A 20,648-nucleotide genomic window follows, 5' to 3' on the forward strand; every position below is an offset into this window, starting at 1 on the left:
TCAAGTAGATGAATGATCTATTTGATGTTCAGGTATGTTCATTATGTACAGAGCTTTTATTTATACAAGCCGAATGAATGAATTTATATTATAGTATCAAGATAATTTTAGAAATGAATACTTTTCTTATGTAATTTGAATAGGAATGCCATGTGCTATGCTATAAATGAACCTGTCTCAGATGACAAAAAGTCTGGATTTTTTTTCTACCTTTACATTCTTGATTGTTCATGTATATGTCTTTCCCACTATAAGTGTTTTTCCGTTTGTTTGTTTGTTTTTTGTTTTTTTGCTTTTTAGGGCTGCACCCATGACATATGGAGGTTCTCAGGCCAGGGTCAAATCAGAGCTGTAGCTGCTGGCCTACACCACAGCCAGAACAACGTTAGAACCGAGGTGTGTCTGAGACAGCTCATGGCAACACCAGATCCTTAACCCACTGAATAAGGCCAGGGATCAAACCTGCATCCTCATGGATGCTAGTCAGATTCGTTTTCACTAAGCCATGACGGGAACTCGTGCTATAAGCTCTTTGATGATGCTGTTCACCTTTGCAACCTCCACATAATGCCTACTCCTATACGAGAACCCACAGGCAGATACTTAAAAAACAATGAGAGGGAGATACTGAATAGAATTCAATGGGTTTTTTTCTTGAACTTCAAGTTTCAACTGCAGAGTATGTTTGGAGGTATGAAGGTAGGCCCATGCAGTGGATACTTCACTCCAGAAGCTAAAAGAGGCTAGTTCTTCCCTCTCTCCCCTTCCTCTGGCAGCTGGAGTGTAGGTCAATGCCTAGCCATGGCCAAACGGACCTTCGTTTTAGGGACTTTGAATCAGGAGGAAAGGACTCAATGGTGCAGGGTTACTTAGGGTTAATTTGAATCATCAGGGGCAGAACTGTGAATCTGCAGCACAGCAACCAGTCTCCAGGGACAGTGGTACAGAAGCTTCCTAGGCATCCCATTCTATGGCAGGAATTTGGCCTCATCTTGCCCACTATCTTTGTTCCTACCCTCCAGATCTATATCAATTCATGAGCCACCCACGTCAACTGAAGAGGAGACTTGAATGCAATCAAAAGCACATCAAAAAACTAAGACTACCTTTCCTACCCATTTCATTGGAAGATGAGGCACTTCTTACCCATTAACTCAGTCAAATACACATTACAGTTTTCCAACCATCCTGCTCTCACAGATTTTCCTAGTTCTCCTGTGAAAGAAACTTATCTTAAAAAAATCTGAATATCTATCTCGATTTTAAATATTTAAGACATTTCAATGATTTTTCCCATATATTTTCCTTATATTTTTCCCTATATTTTCTCCATAAGGAAATGGAGCAATGGAATAAAAAGATTTAAAAAAAATTCCAATATGTACGTAATAGCCAAGGGTAAAAACTACCGAAATGGATCTGTGAATGAGCAGATTTTAAAATATGGTGTATCCATGCAATGGAATATTATTCAGCCATAAACAGGAATAAGGTACTGATACACAGATCATGAAAACCTTGTGTTTAGTAAAAGAAGCCAGATAACAGTGATGGTTGTACAACATTATGAATATACTAAATGCCACTGAATTGTACACTTGGAAATGGTTCAAATGGTAAGTTTTATGCTGTGTATTTTACCACAATGAAAAAAATGAAATCCAATATCCAAAAAATTAAAAGAAATGCAAAGTAGAAGATTTTAAACCTGACCCCTTCTACTTGCAAAAGAACAAGGTAGCTTGTCAAAATAATTTTTCTGGCTATAAAATCTTTATAGTTCCAACTTTCCCTCAGAACTCTCAATGAAGTTATCTATCATGATGTAACCAAGTTTTCATATTAAGAAATAACCTTGTGTTTTGGTAAGAAGAAAGTGAAGTTCATTCAACAGGCTTTTAATTAATCTCTGATCATAATCACATCCCCTTTCATTTAGACGCAATAAGGAAGCTGCGAAAAAGAAGTATAATTTAATGGATTTTGGCAAATATAATTTTTCCACTCTGGCAAAGTTTTAAGCTCTTTTATTATATCATCTGTTACCCAATTTTCCAAAGATGTAGGGCTTAACATGGGAAATATGGGCTGAAGATGCTGGTATGTATAAAATTCTTCAAAATGGGATAAAAAAGGGAGTTCCCATCATGATGCAGCAAAAACGAATCCGACTAGGAAACATGAGGTTGTGGGTTCGATCTCTGGCCTCACTCAGGGGGTTAAGGATTTGGTATTGCTGTGAGCTGTGGTGTAGGCCACAGATACGGCTCAGATCCTGCGTTGCTGCGGCTGTGGTGTAGGCTAGCAGCATAGCTCCAATTACACTCCTAGCCTGGGAACATCCATATGCCACTGGTGCAGCCCTAAAAAGCAAAAAAAAAAAAAAAAGAAAGGGGGGCGGGGGGTAAAAGAAAATGTGTTGCTAGCTGCTATTCCATAACTGGATGGCTCTTTATTGTTAAATTATTTCAAGTTTGATCAATGGAATCCTGGGAAATGACATTTACTCAATTTTTATTCTAGAATTTTATAACTCCTCTAGCTTTTATTTCTATCATTTCTATATTTGCCCCAAGTTTCACAATATCATTGAGAAAAGGAAAAAAGTGTGTGTGTGTGTGTGTGTGCGTATATATATATATATATATATATATATATATATATACTAAGACGCTTCAATTATTATTTTCCTGTCCCAATAGAACTGGAACAGAAAACTACCCAGCAAGTATCCAACTTTCAAAGTATTGATTTCAGCATGTTTGTATCAAAGACAGTGTCTTTTCATTCTAAGACACAAAAATGGTGAACTAGTTCCTGATTTACATTTCCTGCATTACACAGGGTCAATTGAAATGCCAGCAACTTCAAGTTCTACATCCCAACTTAATAAAAAAAAAATACATGTTGCTTGAAAAGGAATTTTCAATAACCTCTTGGGGGGGAAATCGCAAGATTTTCAATTTTCCCAGCCAGGTTTCTTGGAGGAGACCGCCTTAATGCTTTTATAAATAATAAAAGCGGTTCATTTCAGAAGTCCTTAAACTGCAATTACTTCATTTACTTTTAGAGGCTTTATCAAAGTAGGTTTTCAACCCACACTCTTCAGAGAAGGTGCCTGTAATTAAATCCAGCCTTCTCACCTGATTCATTTCCCATGCTTCAGAGGGCTCTGTCTGAGAGCACTCACTCACTCTGTCTTCATAAGGAAGACATTATTGCCAAGCTCCACAAAGCCCTCGGAGAAATTCATCCGTGCTACAAACTACTGACCTTACCCTAAACCCATCTGCTTGCAGGCCAGCTGACTCAACGTCTCCTGCCAGCCATCCGCACACACGTGGTGTTCCACAGCAGATCTGTGAGCGGTCAGCAATGAAGAGGAGTTCACATTTTCAGAGAGGGTCACTGAGGAGGGAAAAAAAAAAAAAAGGGAAAGTCTCATTTGAAACATTTCTTCTCAGGAACCCAAATAAAACATACCTTCGCTTTACTTGCAGACATTTCATTTTTATTTCTTTTTGCTAAGAACCACTTAGTGAATTTTTACCTTATGCAAATCACTGATCTCCATGTGGTGGAGGACTGAAAAATGAATTAGATGTGTTCTCTGCCCTCCAAGAATTACAGGCTCTAGTGAAAGAGGCAATTCTTTTTTTTTTTTTTTTTTTTTTTTTTGTCTTTTTGCCTTTTCTAGGGCTGCTCTGGCGGCATATGGAGCTTCCCAGGCTAGGGGTCTAATTGGAGCTGTAGCTGCCAGCCACAACCACGGCCACAGCCACAGCAATGCGGGATCCAAGCTGCGTCTTCAACCTACACCACAGTTCACGGCAACGCCAGATCCTTAACCCACTGAGCAAGGCCAGGGATCACACCCGCGACCTCATGGTTCCTACTCGGATTCATTAACCACTGCGCCACGACAGGAACTCCAAGGCAATTCTTAATGTTATGCATTAGAAGATAGATGGCCAGAGGCAGGTGCCATTCCCATGAGTTTATCCAATGATTTGTATAATTAGAGGGGGCCAGTTGTAACTTCATTTTAACATCGCCCTTCAAGAAAGCCTATGAGTACGCAAGCATCTGAGGGTGATGGTAAGGCAAGACTGATGTGGCATACGCACTGATTCCTATTTCACAAAAGGGCATCCTCTGCCCTTCATAAACCCGCAGAGTATTTGTGGAAACACTGCACAATGAATGACAATACACATCATAATTGCAATTTAGCCAGGTGACACAAAGGATTGAAATAAGAACCAAGGGAATGACAGGGAACTACATCTAATCACTTGTGATGGAACATGATGGAGGACAATGTGAGAAAAAGAATGTATACATATGTATAAATGGGTGACTCTACTGAAGAGCAGAAATTAACAGAACACTGTATATCAACTAAATTTAAAAAAAGACTAAAAGAACCAAGGGAATGGAAGGGGTGATGAGCATAGGACAGCAGAAGATATCAAACTCGAGGTTAGAAACTTTAACATTGGGATACTGGTGGGAGAGGCCTTCATGTCCTGTTCATTAAGGGAGCGGACAGAAGTCTCATCTGGATCTGGAGCAGGAGTCCTGGGAAGATGGAAGGCCCACTTTAGTGTCCTGTTCCAAGAGGTGTCAAGGATACAAGAATGACCGACCACTGATAACCATTCAAGGTGGGTGATAATGAGTTTTTAATAATTATATTCATATGAAAAGTGATATGGTTCTAAAAATTTGAACCCAAATATATTCACATATATCACAGACATCTCAAAGAGAGAAGTAACTTGAGGCGAAGGGTTCTGGGAGATGGAAATAACATGTAGGAATCACCACTATCAGCTTTTATCAAAGTAAAGAAGAATAGATGAACTTGGTTAGTAAGATCCGTGAAGCCATTTAGGATCATTCAGCCTAAGTGGCTTGACAGGCGTCAGGACACAGAGCAGATGGGAGAAACAGGCAGCTCACCACAGTCCCATTCATCTGAGCTGTCTACGCAGTCGACTTCACCGTCACACCACCGGTCACGTGACACACACTCGTGGTTCGCGCATTCTAACTCATCATCTTGGCAAAACGCTGGCAGGGAAACAAGAAGTGAGGACACAGTTTTAGGAATTACTGTGATTATCACTAACAGGCACATCATTGTCCTCCAGCCGCAGTGTGGAGGGAGGAAAAGATGTGGTCACTGAAGCTTCCACACAGGTGTCAAGATGGTAGAGCAGAACTGGTAAAATCTCATTTCAGAGAGGTCCATCCATACCAAAAGCAAGTATTTAAGCAGATCGACCATCTCCAAGTGACTAGATTCTCTAGTTCTAACCACAGGTTCGAAAACGTGGTGCCCAGAGCAGCAGAAATACCAAGGATGAGAACACAGAGCTAAAACCTGCAGTGGCATGAGCAGAACACGGGGCATGGGAAGAGCAAAGTCATTCTAGGATGAAAACCAGCTCTGTCCACATTTATGGATTATTTTATTTTATTTTATTTTATTGTCTTTTTGCCTTATTTCTAGGGCCGTTCCCATGGCATATGGAGGTTCCCAGGCTAGGGGTCTAATCGGAGCTGCTGCTGCCAGCCTACGCCAGAGCCACAGCAATGCCAGATCCGAGCCGAGTCTGCAACCTACACCACAGCTCACGGCAACACCAGATCCTTAACCCACTGAGCAAGGCCAGGGATCAAACCCGCAACCTCATGGTTCCTCATCGGATTCGTTAACCACTGCACCACGACAGGAACTCCTGGATAATTTTATTTTTAAAAATTTCTTCTATGAAATGACTCTCTGAGTCACATACTCATTCTCTCTTGGGTTTTAAAAAACTATAGCAAAACTCCTTGATTGCCTGCCTAGGATCTATTTCCTTTCTTCCTCCCCGTCTAAGGGAACCTGATTTTATTCAGGCCCCCACACAAGCTGCTGATCCAGAGGAAGATTCATTTAAGCAAGAGATGGCATTTTTCTGGCTACAATTATTTCTTTCTTTTTTTTTTAAGGATTTATTTATTAATTTATTTTATTATTTCATTTTCTTTTTGCCATTTCTTGGGCCACTCCCTCGGCATATGGAGGTTCCCAGGCTAGGGGTCCAATCAGAGCTGTAGCCACCGGCCCACGCCAGAGCCACAGCAACGCAGGATCCAAGCCGCGTCTGCAACCTACACCACAGCTCACACCACAGCTCACAACGCCGGATCGTTAACCCACTGAGCAAGGGCAGGGACCGAACCCGCAACCTCATGGTTCCTAGTCGGATTCGTTAACCACTGCACCACGACGGGAACTCCAGGCTACAATTATTTCTTTCTGAGCACATCATGAGCCCAGGAGTACATGTGTGATCACCAACATCAGGGTCTTGGTCTGTGGTTTTGTGGGTTGATTTTTATAAGACGGTTCCTGCCCAAACCCTCCTGGCCAGGCCACGTGTCCTAGCCTGACACAGGGGCTGCCTGGAGGAAACAGCATCTTTTTCTAATTGGTTCTCCCTAAGGGTACTTCTTTTTGCAATTCCGCTCTTTAGGTGGCATCTTTTGGAATCCACACACAGACAGCTGACTGCTAGCTGGGACCTGGATCAAAGTTAGCCAATCGGAGTGAATCCTTAAATGATGCTACAGAGCTGAGGACAAGATTCTCGTTCCTTCCCGGTAGGTACAACCAGGGAAGCGAGGTGCCCCAGGTGCTCTTGGCAGGATCCATCTTTGGACCCTGGTAAGAGTCAGCCAGAGGTCAAGTGAACTCAAAGGTTCACAGAAGAGGTGGTGAACTCCTGAATCCAGCCTCAATAATCTACCATACACTTGACTTGTGATATGATAAGACATACTCCATATACAGGATCACAAAAGATAATAGATGTCTTCATTGTTTAAGCCGGTTTGAGTTAAGCTTTCTGTTACCAGTCACTGATGCATCTTAGGAGGGTTTTTTTTCCCCCTGATTTTAAAACTACTGACTATTCATTTGGAATGTATAGAAAAGGTAAACAAACACAGAAAATAATTCAACCACACAGGATTATAACTATAAATTTTATGCTCTTTTGATCCTTTTCTGTATGTAGGTATATGTTCTTTCAAAACTCAGCACACAAAAAAACAGCATACATAATTCTTTATATTTTGTTTTAGCCACCTAATGTTACATAAGGAACCCAGGAGAAATTATTCTTCTAATTTGATTTTTAATGCTTGCACATTATTTCATTTTATGTTTTTTTTAATGTTTCCTATTCTTGGATATTTGGGGCATTTTAATTTTTCCATGTTATAAATAATGCTAGGCTAATATAATTATGCATATATTTTACATGTTTGGTTGTCTTCTTGGCATATATTTTTACAAGTGGAGTTTTACTCAAAAGGTCTGAACATACAAAAAGCTTTTGATAGATAGTTTCAAATTTCTGGCTTACATTTAAAATGAGAGGTGGGAGTTCCCATTGTGGCACAGTGGTTAACAAACCCAAATAGGATCCATGAGGATGCAGGTTCAATCCCTGGCCTCGCTCAGTGGGTTACGGATCTTGCATTGCCGTAAGCTGTGGTGTAAGTCACAGACGCGGCTCGGATCCTGAGTTGCTGTGGCTGTGGTGCAGGCTGGCAACTGCAGTTCTGATTCAACCCCTAGCCTGGGAACTTCCATATGCCGGTGCGGCCTTAAAAAGCAAATTAATTAAGAGGTAATTCGTGTTCAAACTGTCAGGCTGACAATTTCACACAGGCACTTACAGCAATTTTTTTCATCCATGTTATCAGGACAGTCTGGGAACCCATCACAGATGACTGTGTGCTTCAAACATTGTTTATTGGATGGACATTCCCAAAGGTCTCTCTCTTTACATCCTGGAGACAGAAGGAAAGGTTATTTGCAATGGATGTGAAGGTGCAAATGACAAAGGCTTTGATCACACCATGTAAAAAATTATAAAGGTATGATCTCTTTTTTCCTAATGAGTTTTGATTCCTGAATTCTCTGGAAAATGTAATTCTGAAAGTAGAAATGCTCAGTAATCTCCATACTGCATTATAAATAGTACAGCTCCCCTAGGAGAAGATCAAAAGTGACATATGGGAAATAGGAAAAAAAATGAAAAAGCAACTGTACATTAACGTTCATCTTTAGCTGTTCCTTTGGCTTTCTGAGCCAATTTGCCACATATAAGACTCATCTACAAAATGAGTTACTCTTTTAAGCAAATATGCCAAACTCTAGAGATCTAAATGCACGTTATCTTAAAATATAATTTCAATCAACAAACAGTGAAGCCATCTGTGTGTTTAGCAAGACGCTCCTCCTATGCCAGCCAAATAGTTACAAAACTAGTTTAAGACCCAGGTACAAAAGCCATCATGTTACTTTTGTAATGTAGTCAGAGATCAAAGGTTAGAAACTTTATCAATTCCGATGAGATATGATCATAATTTGCATAAGATCAAGTCTATATGCTTGAACTGTAATTTACCTATAAAATAGCAAGCACTTGCCATGAACGTACGAATGTCACTTTATCTTTTTAGAGCCACACCCCAGGCACATGGAAGTTCCCAGGCTAGGGGTTGAATCAGAGCGGCAGCTGCTGGCCTACACCACAGCTCACAGCAACGCTGGATCCTTAACCACTGAGTAGGACCAGGGATCAAACCCAGTTCCTCAGATACTAGTCTGATTCATTACCACTGAGCCACAACGGGAACTCCACCAATGTCATTTGATTCACATGAAAAGCTATGTATGTGTATTATACGTCCACTAAAACATGCCAAGTGTTTGTTGAAGACCCATGACCTTCACCAGCTGTGAGCTGCGTGAAGGAAGAGACGAGGTGTTCTCATCTTCAAGCATCCTGAACCCCGCTGCCCGGAAGAGCAGCTAGCCCCTAGCAGGGCCTCAACACATGTGAATTTTAAATGGAACTTCATTTCATGTAAGAAACAAAAAGTCTCTCATTCTCAGGAAAAGGTAATGTAGTTTAAGGTGACAGAAATGTCAAGCCGTGATCAAATAAGGAGTTTCCTTAAAGGCACTATTTCTCATCTGATCTGGTACAAATAATTCAGAGAAATGTCATAAATGATTGACTTGGGTTTCTTAGAGTCCCTTTGAAGAAAAAAAATCTGCTTAAAAAAAATTCTTGGTGATCCTTGGTGGCTCAGCAGGCTAAGGATCCATCATTGTCACCACTGTGGCTTGGGTTGCAGCTGGGGTGTGGGTTTGATCCCTGGCCCTGGAACTTCAACAGGCCACGGGTATATCCCAAAAAAAATTCTCATGGAGGAGCTCCTGGTGGCTCAGTGAGTTAAGGATCAGTATTGTCACTCCTGTGGCATAGGTTTGATCCCTGGACCAGGAACTTTCACATGCCACTGGCATGGCAAAAAAAAAAAAAAAAAAAAAAAGTTATCAAAATAGGCCACCAGTAGAAAAATTTTTATGAGCTAAAATTAGATTTAAAGTATTTCCAGTTCAAAAATATAGGATCATGGTAGAGTATTTGATTGTACAACTATAGGAAATAGTGAGAATCCTTCATTAGCTGTATATCTGGAATGGTCTTGGGCCCATGGACATCTATTCTAAGAACTCAAGGGGTATCATTTGGAGTTTTCCGATAACTGAGGATACAGACATCACCTGGAAAACTCTGACAATGAGCATCGCATCACAAACCACATCACGTGCCAGTAGAGGATGAGAGAAAACATCATGAGCCTTTCTGACTATTCACAAGGCACCGTTCCTTAGAGTAGAGAGAAGAATTTGGATATTTGGAATGACCTGGTACAAGATGACAAAAGTCGATCTACTGGGACATAGGACCTGTATCCTCATAGACAGCAATGATAATAATAAGAGATGGCATTCCCATCGTGGCGCAGCAGAAACGAATCCAACTAGGAACCATGAGGTTGCAGGTTAGATCCCTGGCCTCGCTCAGTGGGTTAAGGATCCTGTGTTGCCAAAAGCTGTGGTGTAGGTCGCAGACGCGGCTTGGATCTGGCGTTGCTGTGGCTCTGGAGGTGGCCGGTGGCAACAGCTCCGATTGGACCCTTAGCCTGGGAACCTCCATGTGCCATGGCTGCAGCCCTAAAAAGACAAAAGACTAAATAAATAAATAAATAATGAGACAGACGGATCTGAGGCTAAGACAGTCAGATCTAGCCATCTTGGGTCCACAGCCAAGCAGGGACCCTTAGAGCAGGGCTGAGCCTTGATGGTCAGAGCTGGCAGGTGTGAAGGCCCCTCCAGAGTATGTGACCCTGAGCCACGGAGCCCCAAACCTCAAAGAACCGGTGCAGCACCTGTAGTTGCAGTCGAACAAAAGACCTGCCTCACCCCCACCCACTCCCAGGACTCCGGCCTAACAGCCAAGAGTAGTGACAGCAGCACAAGAGCTCCCACCTTTGACCAGAAAATCTCCAAATTTCTGAGTTACTTCCCCCTCTCAGGGGCACCATCTCCACATCATCCTGTCACCCTCTTCAACATGTGCTGGTTCAGCGCCCTGTGAAGAGGCAGGACGAAGAAATGGAAAGGGCTTCGAATCACAGGGTGGGGCCACCCTCAGCGACTATGATCCCGGAGGTGGGGACATCCGCCTGAAAACAAGCACTACCTCCAGCTCAAGGCGCCAGCCGACTGCCCATGTTTACTCTGCGAATCAGGAACCTTGCCCAGCCCACTCTCCTCTGCCATGTAGAAGATCTTGGTCTGTCAGAGACCACACCAAGCTAGACAGGATTCCTTCCCTTGAGGGACATCCCCGGGGCGACCTCTGAGGGGACTTGCCACCTGGATTTCCTAACGCTATGGCAGGTGGCTCTTAGTTACTGCCTTCTAAGGACTAAATATAGCATGTTATAAGCATTCCAAGCTGTGAGGGATAAAGTAGGTTTCCCTAAATTTTACAGGGGAGAAAACTGAGGTCCAGAGAAGTTGAGTGACTAGCCAAAAGTCACACAGTCTCTAAGTGCTGACAGGGATTTAAATCCAAGTCTAGGGCTATACAGAGCACCCTCTGCCATTCCAGGCTGCCTGCCCAAGACACCAGCTGAGAAAGTGGAGAGTTAACCATGTGGCAAAATATCTAAAGGGCAGGAGAATATTTCTCCCTTAATAAGAAAGAATTAAATGTAATCAGAGATCAATTCTAAGACTCATCCTTAAAACACACATGTGGGTATGCAATATGATATAAACACAATGACCCTTACACTGTCTTCCAGTCACTGAAGTCAGTCCCTTCTACAAGCAAAGAGACAAAGAGAAAAAAAGGACACTGGCTCTCTGGAACCTTCCACGGGTTTATGGAGAAAGGGAAGGCCACTTAATAGATTTATCAGGGTGACATTTTACAACCAAAGGAAAGGAGATCAATATAAAAATAGCTACATGAGAATAGGAATTTGGTGCCTATAGTAAAACACAAATCAGATTGACAATGGTTTTTGTTTTGTTTTGTTTTGTTTTTGGCTTTTTAGGGATACACCCTTAGCATATGGAGGTTCCCAGGCTAGGGGGCTAATCGGAGCTACAGCTGCCAGCCTGCACCACAGCTACGACAACACCAGATCCGAGCCATGTCTGTGACACACCACAGCTCACGGCAACACTGGATCCTTAACCCACTGAGCGAGGCCAGGGATCAAGCCTGCAACCTCATGGTTCCTAGTCGGATTTGTTTCCACTGCACCCTGATGGGAACTCCTACAATGGGTTTTTCTTTAGCAATAATTAATACTAAAAGCAGTGGAGAAACTGCTCAAACTAAAAGGAATATGTAAATGTATAAATGAATCACTTTGTTGTACAGCAGAAATGATCATAACATTTTAAATCAACTGTACTTCAATAAAACTTTAAAAGTGAAAAAAACTAATAGTAAAGCCGTTCTTTGTGAGAAATACATATATATTATTAATGAACCCCTAAACTTTTAAATATCAAGCTGTAAGATCCACGAATATCAGAGCCAGAGGCTTTAAACACAGACTAAAGGGATTCTGGCTCCAAGAAGAGGTTCACTTACCATGCACCCAAGAGGAGATCAAAGAGAGATGATGAAACGGTTTTTAATCATGTAAAGACAAACCCAGACACTTACAGTCAATTAATCTTCAACAAAAGAGGCAAGAACATAAAATGGGAAAAAGACAGTCTTTTTAGCAGGTGGTACTGGGAAAACTGGACAGCTGGATGCAAATTAATGAAACTGGAATACACCCTCACACTGTGCACAAAAATAAACTCGAAATGGCTTAAAGACTTAAGCGTAAGACAAGGCACCATCAAACTCCTAGAAGAGAACATAGGCAAAACATTCTCTGACATCAACCTTACAAATGTTTTCTTAGGTCAGTCTCCTAAAGCAACAGAAATAAAAGCAATAATAAACCCATGGGGCGGACCTAATCAAACTGACAAACTTTTGCAGAGCAAAGGAAACCATAAAAAAAAAGAAGAAGAAGAAGAAGAAGAAAACCTAGGAATGGGATAAAATAGTTTCAAACAATTTAACTGATAAGGGCTTAATTTCTAAAATATACAAACAACTTATACAACTCAACAGCAAAAAAACCCCAACAATCCAACTGAAAAATGGGCAAGAGAATTGTATAGACATTTCTCCAAAGAATACATACAGATGGCCAACAAGTACATGAGAAAAATGCTCAATATCACTGATTATTAGAGAAATGCATATCAAAACTACTATGAGGTACCACCTCACATCAATCAGAATGGCCATCATTAACAAGTCCACACGTAACAAATGCTGGAGAATGTGGAGAAAAAGGAACCCTCCTGCACTGTTGGTGGGACTGTAAATTGGCACAACCACTATGGAAAACAGTATGGAGGTACCTTAGAAAACTATACATAGAACTACCATATGACCCACCAATCTCACTCTTGGGCATATATCCAGACAAAACTTTCCTTGAAAAAGACACATGTATCCATATGTTCACTGCAGCACTATTCACAATAGCTGAGACATGGAAACAACCTAAATGTCCATTGACAGATGACTGGATTAGGAAGATGTGGTGTATATACACAATGGAATACTACTCAGCTATAAAAAAAGAACAAAATAATGCCATTCGCAGCAACATGGATGGAACTAGAGACTTTCACACTAAGTGAAGTAATTCACAAAAAGAAAGACAAATACCACATGTATCACTTATGTCTGGAATCTAACATATGGCACAAATGAAATATTCCACAGAAAAGAAAATCATGGACTTGGAGAACAGACTTGTGGTTGCCAAGGGGGAGGAGGAGGGGGAGGGAATGGGATGGACTGGGAATCTGGAGTTAATAGATGCAAACTATTGCCTTTGGAATGGATAAGCAATGAGATCCTGCTGTATAGCACTGGGAACTATATCTAGTCACTTATGATGGAGCATGAAGGAGGATAATGTGAGAAAAAGAATGTATGACTGGGTCATCTTGCTGTACAATAGAAAATTGACAGAACACAGTAAACCAGCTATAACGGAAAAAATAAAACTCATTTTAAAAAAAAAGAAAAAAAATCATGTGAAGACAAACAGAAAGGCCCTTAATGACACTCGGACATTTGTACTGCTGTCCATCTTTCTCTGTATGTTGTATACCCTTTTATGTAGAAGAGTGACCACTTAGTAGTTGGGATGTATTCATGTAATGAAGGGTTTCATTTCTTCAGCAGATATAAAGAAACAGAGCTATATTCTCATTTAACTGCCCCATTGAGAAGACTTGCTGGTCACATCAGAGCCCAGATACCACCTTGCTCCCACTGGTAGTTCATGCACTTGTGGGCACAGGTCTAGCAAAAGCTGAACCTCAGTCTCACAAAACAAATTTATTGTCTGAAGGCAAAGCTCAGAAATATAATCCTATTTTATTTTCTTCAGATCACCTTTCATTATGTATTTTTTTTTTTTTTTTTTTTTTTTTTGGCTGTGTCGAAGGCATGTAGAAGTTCCTGGGCTACAGACTGAACTCATGCCATAGCAGTGACCCAAGCTACTACAGTGACAACACTGGAGCCTTAACCAGCTACTGCACAAGAGAACTCCTCTTTTCCTTTATGTCTTTCTTGTTCATTTCTTTGTCCAGATCTTCACCTTTTTTCTCCATTGCTTAGAAGTCATTGCTTAGGAAAGGTTAAATTGAAGATAAATTCCTTTCATCCAGTTGCTAGATTTACAGCCAGCTTCATGTATACAGTAGAGGTTCATTTAATGACAATCAACCTTTAAGACAAGAAAATTCTTCTGGACCAACACAGTCCTGACTGTGCAAAACCCTTCCACTGTGCAAAACCCTTCCATCTTCTAGGCTTCCCTTCCATGAAGCAATTCTGCAATGACGTGTTCACATAAATATAAAGAATTATGTAAACATAATTCTTCCAAACACTTGTTGAAAACATTTCTAATAATTGTTTACATTAAGTATTACACAATCAATACAACGTCAACAACAAAGATTTACCAAAAGAGGAGATATGTCATATCAACATTACTCACTGCTAAATGCTTAATGCAAATATTTAAAAAGTGTATTTATAAATAGTGTGCTTTGATTGCCATGCTTTCGTGCTGCAGAAGTGTCAAAGAAACAGAGTAAATTTCCAAGCCACCAAATTATTTTATAACTAAATTAAAGACGTACTGTTTTGAGGGGAAAACCCAATAATGTTGTTAAAATTTCTGGAGGAGCTGCAAATGTGTGAAAGTGAATAGTTAATTGCCACATTATTCAGTAAAGCCCAAGCATTCAAGTGCCTTCCACTCCACAATGGATGGAATAAATCAGAAAGACTTAAGGCTTGGAGCTGGTATCTGCATTACCAGACAGTATGGCTATATACACCCAGGCAACAGGGACAAACTGAGCAAGGAGGCAAAACGGGAACTGGATTGTGGCCATTGTCCCCATCAGGCCTTCTTCTACTACATGACTTCCTTATCTGATTTTAAGTGCTGTGTTCCTCCCCAGAATATGTGATATGACCATTCAAACACATGCATGTCTCCCAAAGGGGAATGTACACAAAATGTCTATTATCAGTCGCTTTGGAAACCTTTTTTCTTCTTCCTTCCTTCCTTCCCTCCCCCCCTCCCCCTTTCCTTCCTTCTTTCTTTCCTTTTTTTTTTTTTTTTTTTTTCCTTTTTAGGGCCACACCCACAGCATATGGAAGTTCCCAGGCTAGGGGTCACCACAGCCACAGCAACACGGAATCCAAGCTGGATCTGTGACCTACACTGCAGCTTGTGGCAATGCCAGATCCTTAACCCATTGAGCAAGGCCAGGGATCAAACCCACATACTTAGGGATACTAGCCAGGTACTTAACCCACTTAGCCACAAAGAACCTCCCACTTTGGAAAACTTAAAGACAGTTTTCTCATAAATTAATACTGTTGAGGGCAATTAATGCTCCTAAACTATTCATTTATTACTAACTTTTAACATTTCTTAACCAGAGCTGAGTAGTACCATCAGTATTTTGAGTGTTTTGTAGAAATTGGACAATCTATTCACAACTTCTGGTGAGAACCTTTTATTGAGAGATTTTAGAGCACTGACAAAACTCATTACTTAACTAGAAATCTGACATTTGGGGGGTCATTTGTATCCAACAGTGCTTTAAGTTTCTTGTTTGCAGAATATACTCTAGAACTCAGACCATTTAGTCTTCATAAGCCTCTTTTTTCTCTTTCACTTTTTTTATTACTCAATGAATTTATTACACTTGTAGTTGTACAATGATCATCACAATCCAATTTTATAGTATTTCCATCCCACACCCCCAGCATATCCCCCCATCCGCCAAACTGTTTCCTTTGGAAACCGTAAGTTTTTCAAAGTCTGTGAGTTAATATCTGAACTTCTTTGCATAAGCCTCTTTTTGAAACTAAGCTTTTACATTTCTCAAATATTTAGTCCCCTACTGCAAATTTTGGTCTAGCCAGCCATCCGAGTATCATGTAACCTCTTTGACTAATCTAAGATAATCTGTTTTAAATTGTATCTTAGGAGTTCCCATTGTGACGCAGTGGAAACCAATCTGACTGGTAACCATGTGGTTGCGGGTTCGATCTGTGGACTCACTTAGCGGGTTAAGGATCCGGCACTGCCATGAGCTGTGGTGTAGGTTGCAGACGTGGCTTGAATCCCGAGTTGCTGTGGCTGTGGCATAGGCCAGAAGCTGTAGGTATGATTATAGCTACAATTAGACCCCTAGCCTGGGAACATCCATATGCCGTGGGTGTGGTCCTAGAAGGAAGGAAGGAAGGAAGGAAGGAGATTTTAAAAAGTGCATCTTAAAATAATATAACCCCTAAAAGCCATAGTTCAGTGAAAAAATCAAATAGATTCTCAATAAATCACTTATATAAAGGATATTTAATAAGTTTTTATTTATATCTTTACATAGAGACCACAAACAACAGTAGCTTCTCAAAACACTGTATGTTCCTCCCTAACAAAATTACCCCTGGTCATTGTACCATCGTTCTGACAGCTCTGATTTTCTAGAAGATGCACTTGTCCATATTTAGAGCAGCTGATAGGATTTTAGCTGCTTGCTTGTGACATTTTGTCTAGACCAGAAGGGCAATGTCTACTATGGGAAATTCATTTTGGGGAGCACGGAAATATGTCATACGTCAAAGGGCAAAAGAATAAAATGATTTTAAAAGATGCATTGCTTTATGTGCTTTCAATGGCAAAGAAGTGTCAATTTTTAAAAGCAGAACAAGCTAAATAATCATAACCAATTATTCTTTGGACAGCCCTTCAACCATTTTGGTTTACTCCAGAATATTGCTTAGTAAAGAGGTTGTCTGTTTTCTATTCTCTGACACATTTTGAAGTTACAAGTACAAAGGTCTGCAGGGAAATCACATGAGAATTAGCTTCACTTAAATTACCATTGGTATTTCTAGCTTTCCCATTGGTGATTTTGGAGCTCAAAGGCAGAAATGTCTGGAATTTTTCTTCTTTGTAGATGGAGACAAAATCAGAGAGGGCATGAAAATAAATCCCAATTAAATTTGAATGTTGAAGGCTGAACTCTTTCTCTGTGTATCTAGATGGGAATTATAGACAAAGACACTATTATTCTGACCTTAAAACAGATGACAAATGGCTTTAGAATGTGTGTGTGTGTGTCTGTGTGTCTCTGTGTGTGTGTGTTTAGGGCTGAACCCACGGCATTTGGAAGTTCCCCAGGATAGGGGTCAAATCGGAGCTGCAGTTGCTGACCTATGCCACAGCCACAGCAACACCAGATCCAACCTGCATCTGCAACCTACCCCACAGCTCACAGCAACACCAGCTACTTAACCCACTGAGTGAGGTGAAGGATTGAATGTGAGTCCTCATGGATACTAGTCAGGTTTGTTAACTGCTGAGCCACAACAGCAACTCCTAGAATCTCTTAACAAAAATAATCCCTTACATTTGTGAAGAGCTTCTTCAACTAAGGGTTTGTACACACGGCATCAAGATGATAAACAGAAGCGTAACTTGGAGAAAATCAACGGAATTATCAGGAAAAACATTTATAATTCATGCCTCACCATTTGATAATTTAAGAAGTAAATGCCTTAGCCTTTAATCCAAGTCACTACTTATGACTATCAGTGAATAGGTGACATATTTTAACACAGACCCTAATCCTAACCAGTTACTGTCGTACATTTAAGACAAGTGCTGTCTCACATACATACCACAGTTCTCTTCATCACTGTCATCATCACAGTCGGCCTGGCCATCACATCTTCTGGAAGCCAGGACACACCGTCCCGAGCTGCACTTGAAGTGGCTAGGTGAGCATTCTGTTAAAAGCAATGGACCACATTACTGTCAACAGACTGAAAACTCAGAACCATCAGCTAATTTATTCATGTGCATGTCGATGTTGAGGAGAGGTTATCACTGAAGATAATATGGCCCTCCACCAAGCTGAAATGGTCAAAGTTCACCTGGCTTTCTTCTGTCTGCCTGTCAGCACCTTTTTCCTTCATCCTTGGCATCACCGCTCCAGATCAGCTGTTCTGTGTCTTTATGCATTCCAGGGGTTACCTCTTTTGCTGAATGGACAACTTAACAAGTGCTGGAGGCTGAAAAGACCTATGAAAGTCAATGTGTCTAACTATGCTGCTGCTTTTCCTTTAATGTGTCAAACTGTTTCCCATCCTAATCTCTCCACCTGGTGGGCAGGTCCCTGATTGCACTTCTCTCCCTGAGCATCCTATGTTGCCAAGGTCTCTGAATGCATTGCACTTGAAGGAACCAAGGTTTGATCTTCACCTTTGCCTTCAGGACCCCCTAGTCTAAAAGAAGCATCCATATTTAATGGGCTCTGTGAGTTAGATGTGTGTAAAATAAATACCTGGAATATTAATGTCATCCCTCTAATGTATTTATTTATTTAGTTTTTGGCTGTGTCTGTGGCATGTGGAAATTCCTGGGCCAGGGATCAAGCCCATGCCACAGCAGCGACCTAAGCCAGGTCCTTAACCCACTGCTCTGCCAGGGAACTCCTGCAATTTATTTTTAAAATGAAGGCCATGTCTAAGAGATAAGCATCAACTTCTTCAGTGTAATCAAGTTTACAGATTCACCACCTATGTGGCCTTTCTATTGGCAAATAAAGAAAAACAATGACAAAAGAGGAACTTCTAAAGGTAGCTGATAAATTCATCCATGTTAGACACCCCGCTATAACTAATTTAAAAATTAACCTTCCACATCTGCATCAGGCATCAGGCAGGTTTGATTGTCTGAATTTTCCTCTGGAAACTGACTGCAATCGGTATCTTCCGGCCACTGTAGGCCCACAATCCCAAGAACGGACTCACAGCGGTCTTTGGAGTGCTCACACAGAGCTCTGAAAGCAAGAAAGACAAAACGTTACAAACAGGAGTCCCCGTCTTGGCGCAGTGGTTAACGAATCCGACTAGGAACCATGAGGTTGCGGATTCGATCCCTGCCCTTGCTCAGTGGGTTAAGGATCTGGCCTTGCCATGAGCTGTGGTGTAGGTCGCAGACGTGGCTCGGATCCCGCGTTGCTGTGGCTCTGGCGTAGGCTGGCGGCTACAGCTCCGATTAGACCCCTAGCCTGGGAACCTCCATATGCCACGGGAGCGGCCCAAAGAAACAGCAAAAAAGACAAAAAAAAAAAAAACCAAAAAACAAAAAACAAAAACGTTACAAACAGCAACCGTACACCTGAGAGGTACATTAGGCATCTGTGCAGGGTGTTCACTCTGCATGGGTGTGGGTCGGTGTGTTTATGTGCTGTGTAAATGATGTGTGTGTACCTATAGATATGGCTGCACATATACCTAAGAGGTGTTTGGGAAACCAAAATAAGTCATATCACTACAAGGGGGTACCTTCCAGAAATATACTTGCACCAAAAGAAACTTCTTTTCAGAAACAGAAATAGGGATGTTCCCAGGACTCAGGATGCCCTTCTCACTTTCTCTTCTTTCAGGCAGACACACCCTCCCACATTTTTATTTCAAGCAGGAAAGTCCCCCACATCACTCTGGACAGTCTGCCCACAAGAGTCACGGAATCTGCACAGCACCCTCAGCCTGGGCTCCTTTTGTGCCCTGTGATGCCCTGTGATGTGGGCCACTTCACTGCCAGCCTGGCTCACCTGAGATATTATCTCAGCTTACACCAATACTATTGAAAACCTTGGTACTTCTCCCAAACCCAATCCATGTTGAGCTCAAGTTGGTAAAAATGAAGTCTGTCGGGTTTTATTAAAGACACTAAGCACTGTAGCAGTTGCTTTCATGGGTGTTATCTCATTTGTACCCGGAATATTTTATTTATTTTTTTTTTTATTTTTTACTTTTTAGGGCCACACCCGCAGCATATGGATGTTCCCAGGCTAGGGGTCAAATCGGAGCTACAGCTGCTGGCCTACCCCACAGCCACAGCAACATGGGATCCTTAACCCACTGAGCAAGGCCAGGGATCGAACCAGCAACCTCATGGATACTAGCCAGATTCATTTCTGCTGCGCCACAACGGGAACTCCTATACCCAGAATATTTTAAAACTGAGGTATTAGCATGCCTCAAAGAACACACCTTTACTTTCAATGGAAGGGGGGCATAGTTTGCCTCCATGTATAGCAACGAAATTAGTTTAAACAAATTATTAAGTAGACATAACCAAGATAAGTTCCTAAGGTAAATTTATTTCCTTTTAAATACATTCTCATTTCTTAAAAATTTCAAACTTTAAATTAACGACCTAGTTAATTTCAATAAGGTAAAGAATGGTTAGTAATTGAGTGGAGAAGTTTCAGAAAAGGCTCCACCTAGGTTTAAATTTGTCTAGATTTAAGACAGAGCGTGACTTGATCCTGGTTTAGCCTAGGAATTTGGGGCAAAGACAAAGCTGTGGTATTCCAAAGCTGGGAAGTTCAACAGTGTTTCATAACTCTCTGTTGGACCAAACAGTTCTGTTGTAGATTTACTAAAAAACAAAACAAAACCAAAAAATGTGTATAATTCCATTTCCCACTGTGGCTCAATGGGTTAAGAATCTGACTACAATAGCTCAGGTCTCTGCAAAGGCATGGGTTCTGTCCCCAGGTTCAATTC

General features: G+C 41.2%; 1 protein-coding gene across 18 annotated transcripts in view; it reads right to left on the reverse strand.

Moving 5' to 3' along the window:
* The window catches only part of CORIN (corin, serine peptidase), a 297,345-nt gene that overhangs the window by 69,294 nt on the left and 207,403 nt on the right, over positions 1–20,648 (reverse strand). For all 18 annotated transcript variants that reach the window (XR_014812391.1, XR_014812392.1, XR_014812389.1 and 15 more), the window contains 5 exons: positions 18,765–18,910; positions 17,748–17,855; positions 7,741–7,854; positions 4,966–5,076; positions 3,279–3,408 (listed from right to left, as the gene is read on the reverse strand). Coding sequence is in view for 13 of the 18 variants with exons in the window: in XM_084971974.1 (XP_084828100.1) it covers positions 3,279–3,408; positions 4,966–5,076; positions 7,741–7,854; positions 17,748–17,855; positions 18,765–18,910 (609 nt within the window). In the remaining 5 variants the exon portion in view is untranslated. The remainder of the gene's footprint in view (positions 1–3,278; positions 3,409–4,965; positions 5,077–7,740; positions 7,855–17,747; positions 17,856–18,764; positions 18,911–20,648) is intronic.

Source organism: Sus scrofa, chromosome 8 (genome assembly GCF_054392235.1).
Source record: "Sus scrofa isolate SSC_HxYL_T2T_F1_AM1 chromosome 8, Sscrofa_HxYL_maternal_Yorkshire_Landrace_v2.0, whole genome shotgun sequence".
NCBI classification, from domain to species: Eukaryota; Metazoa; Chordata; class Mammalia; order Artiodactyla; family Suidae; genus Sus; species Sus scrofa.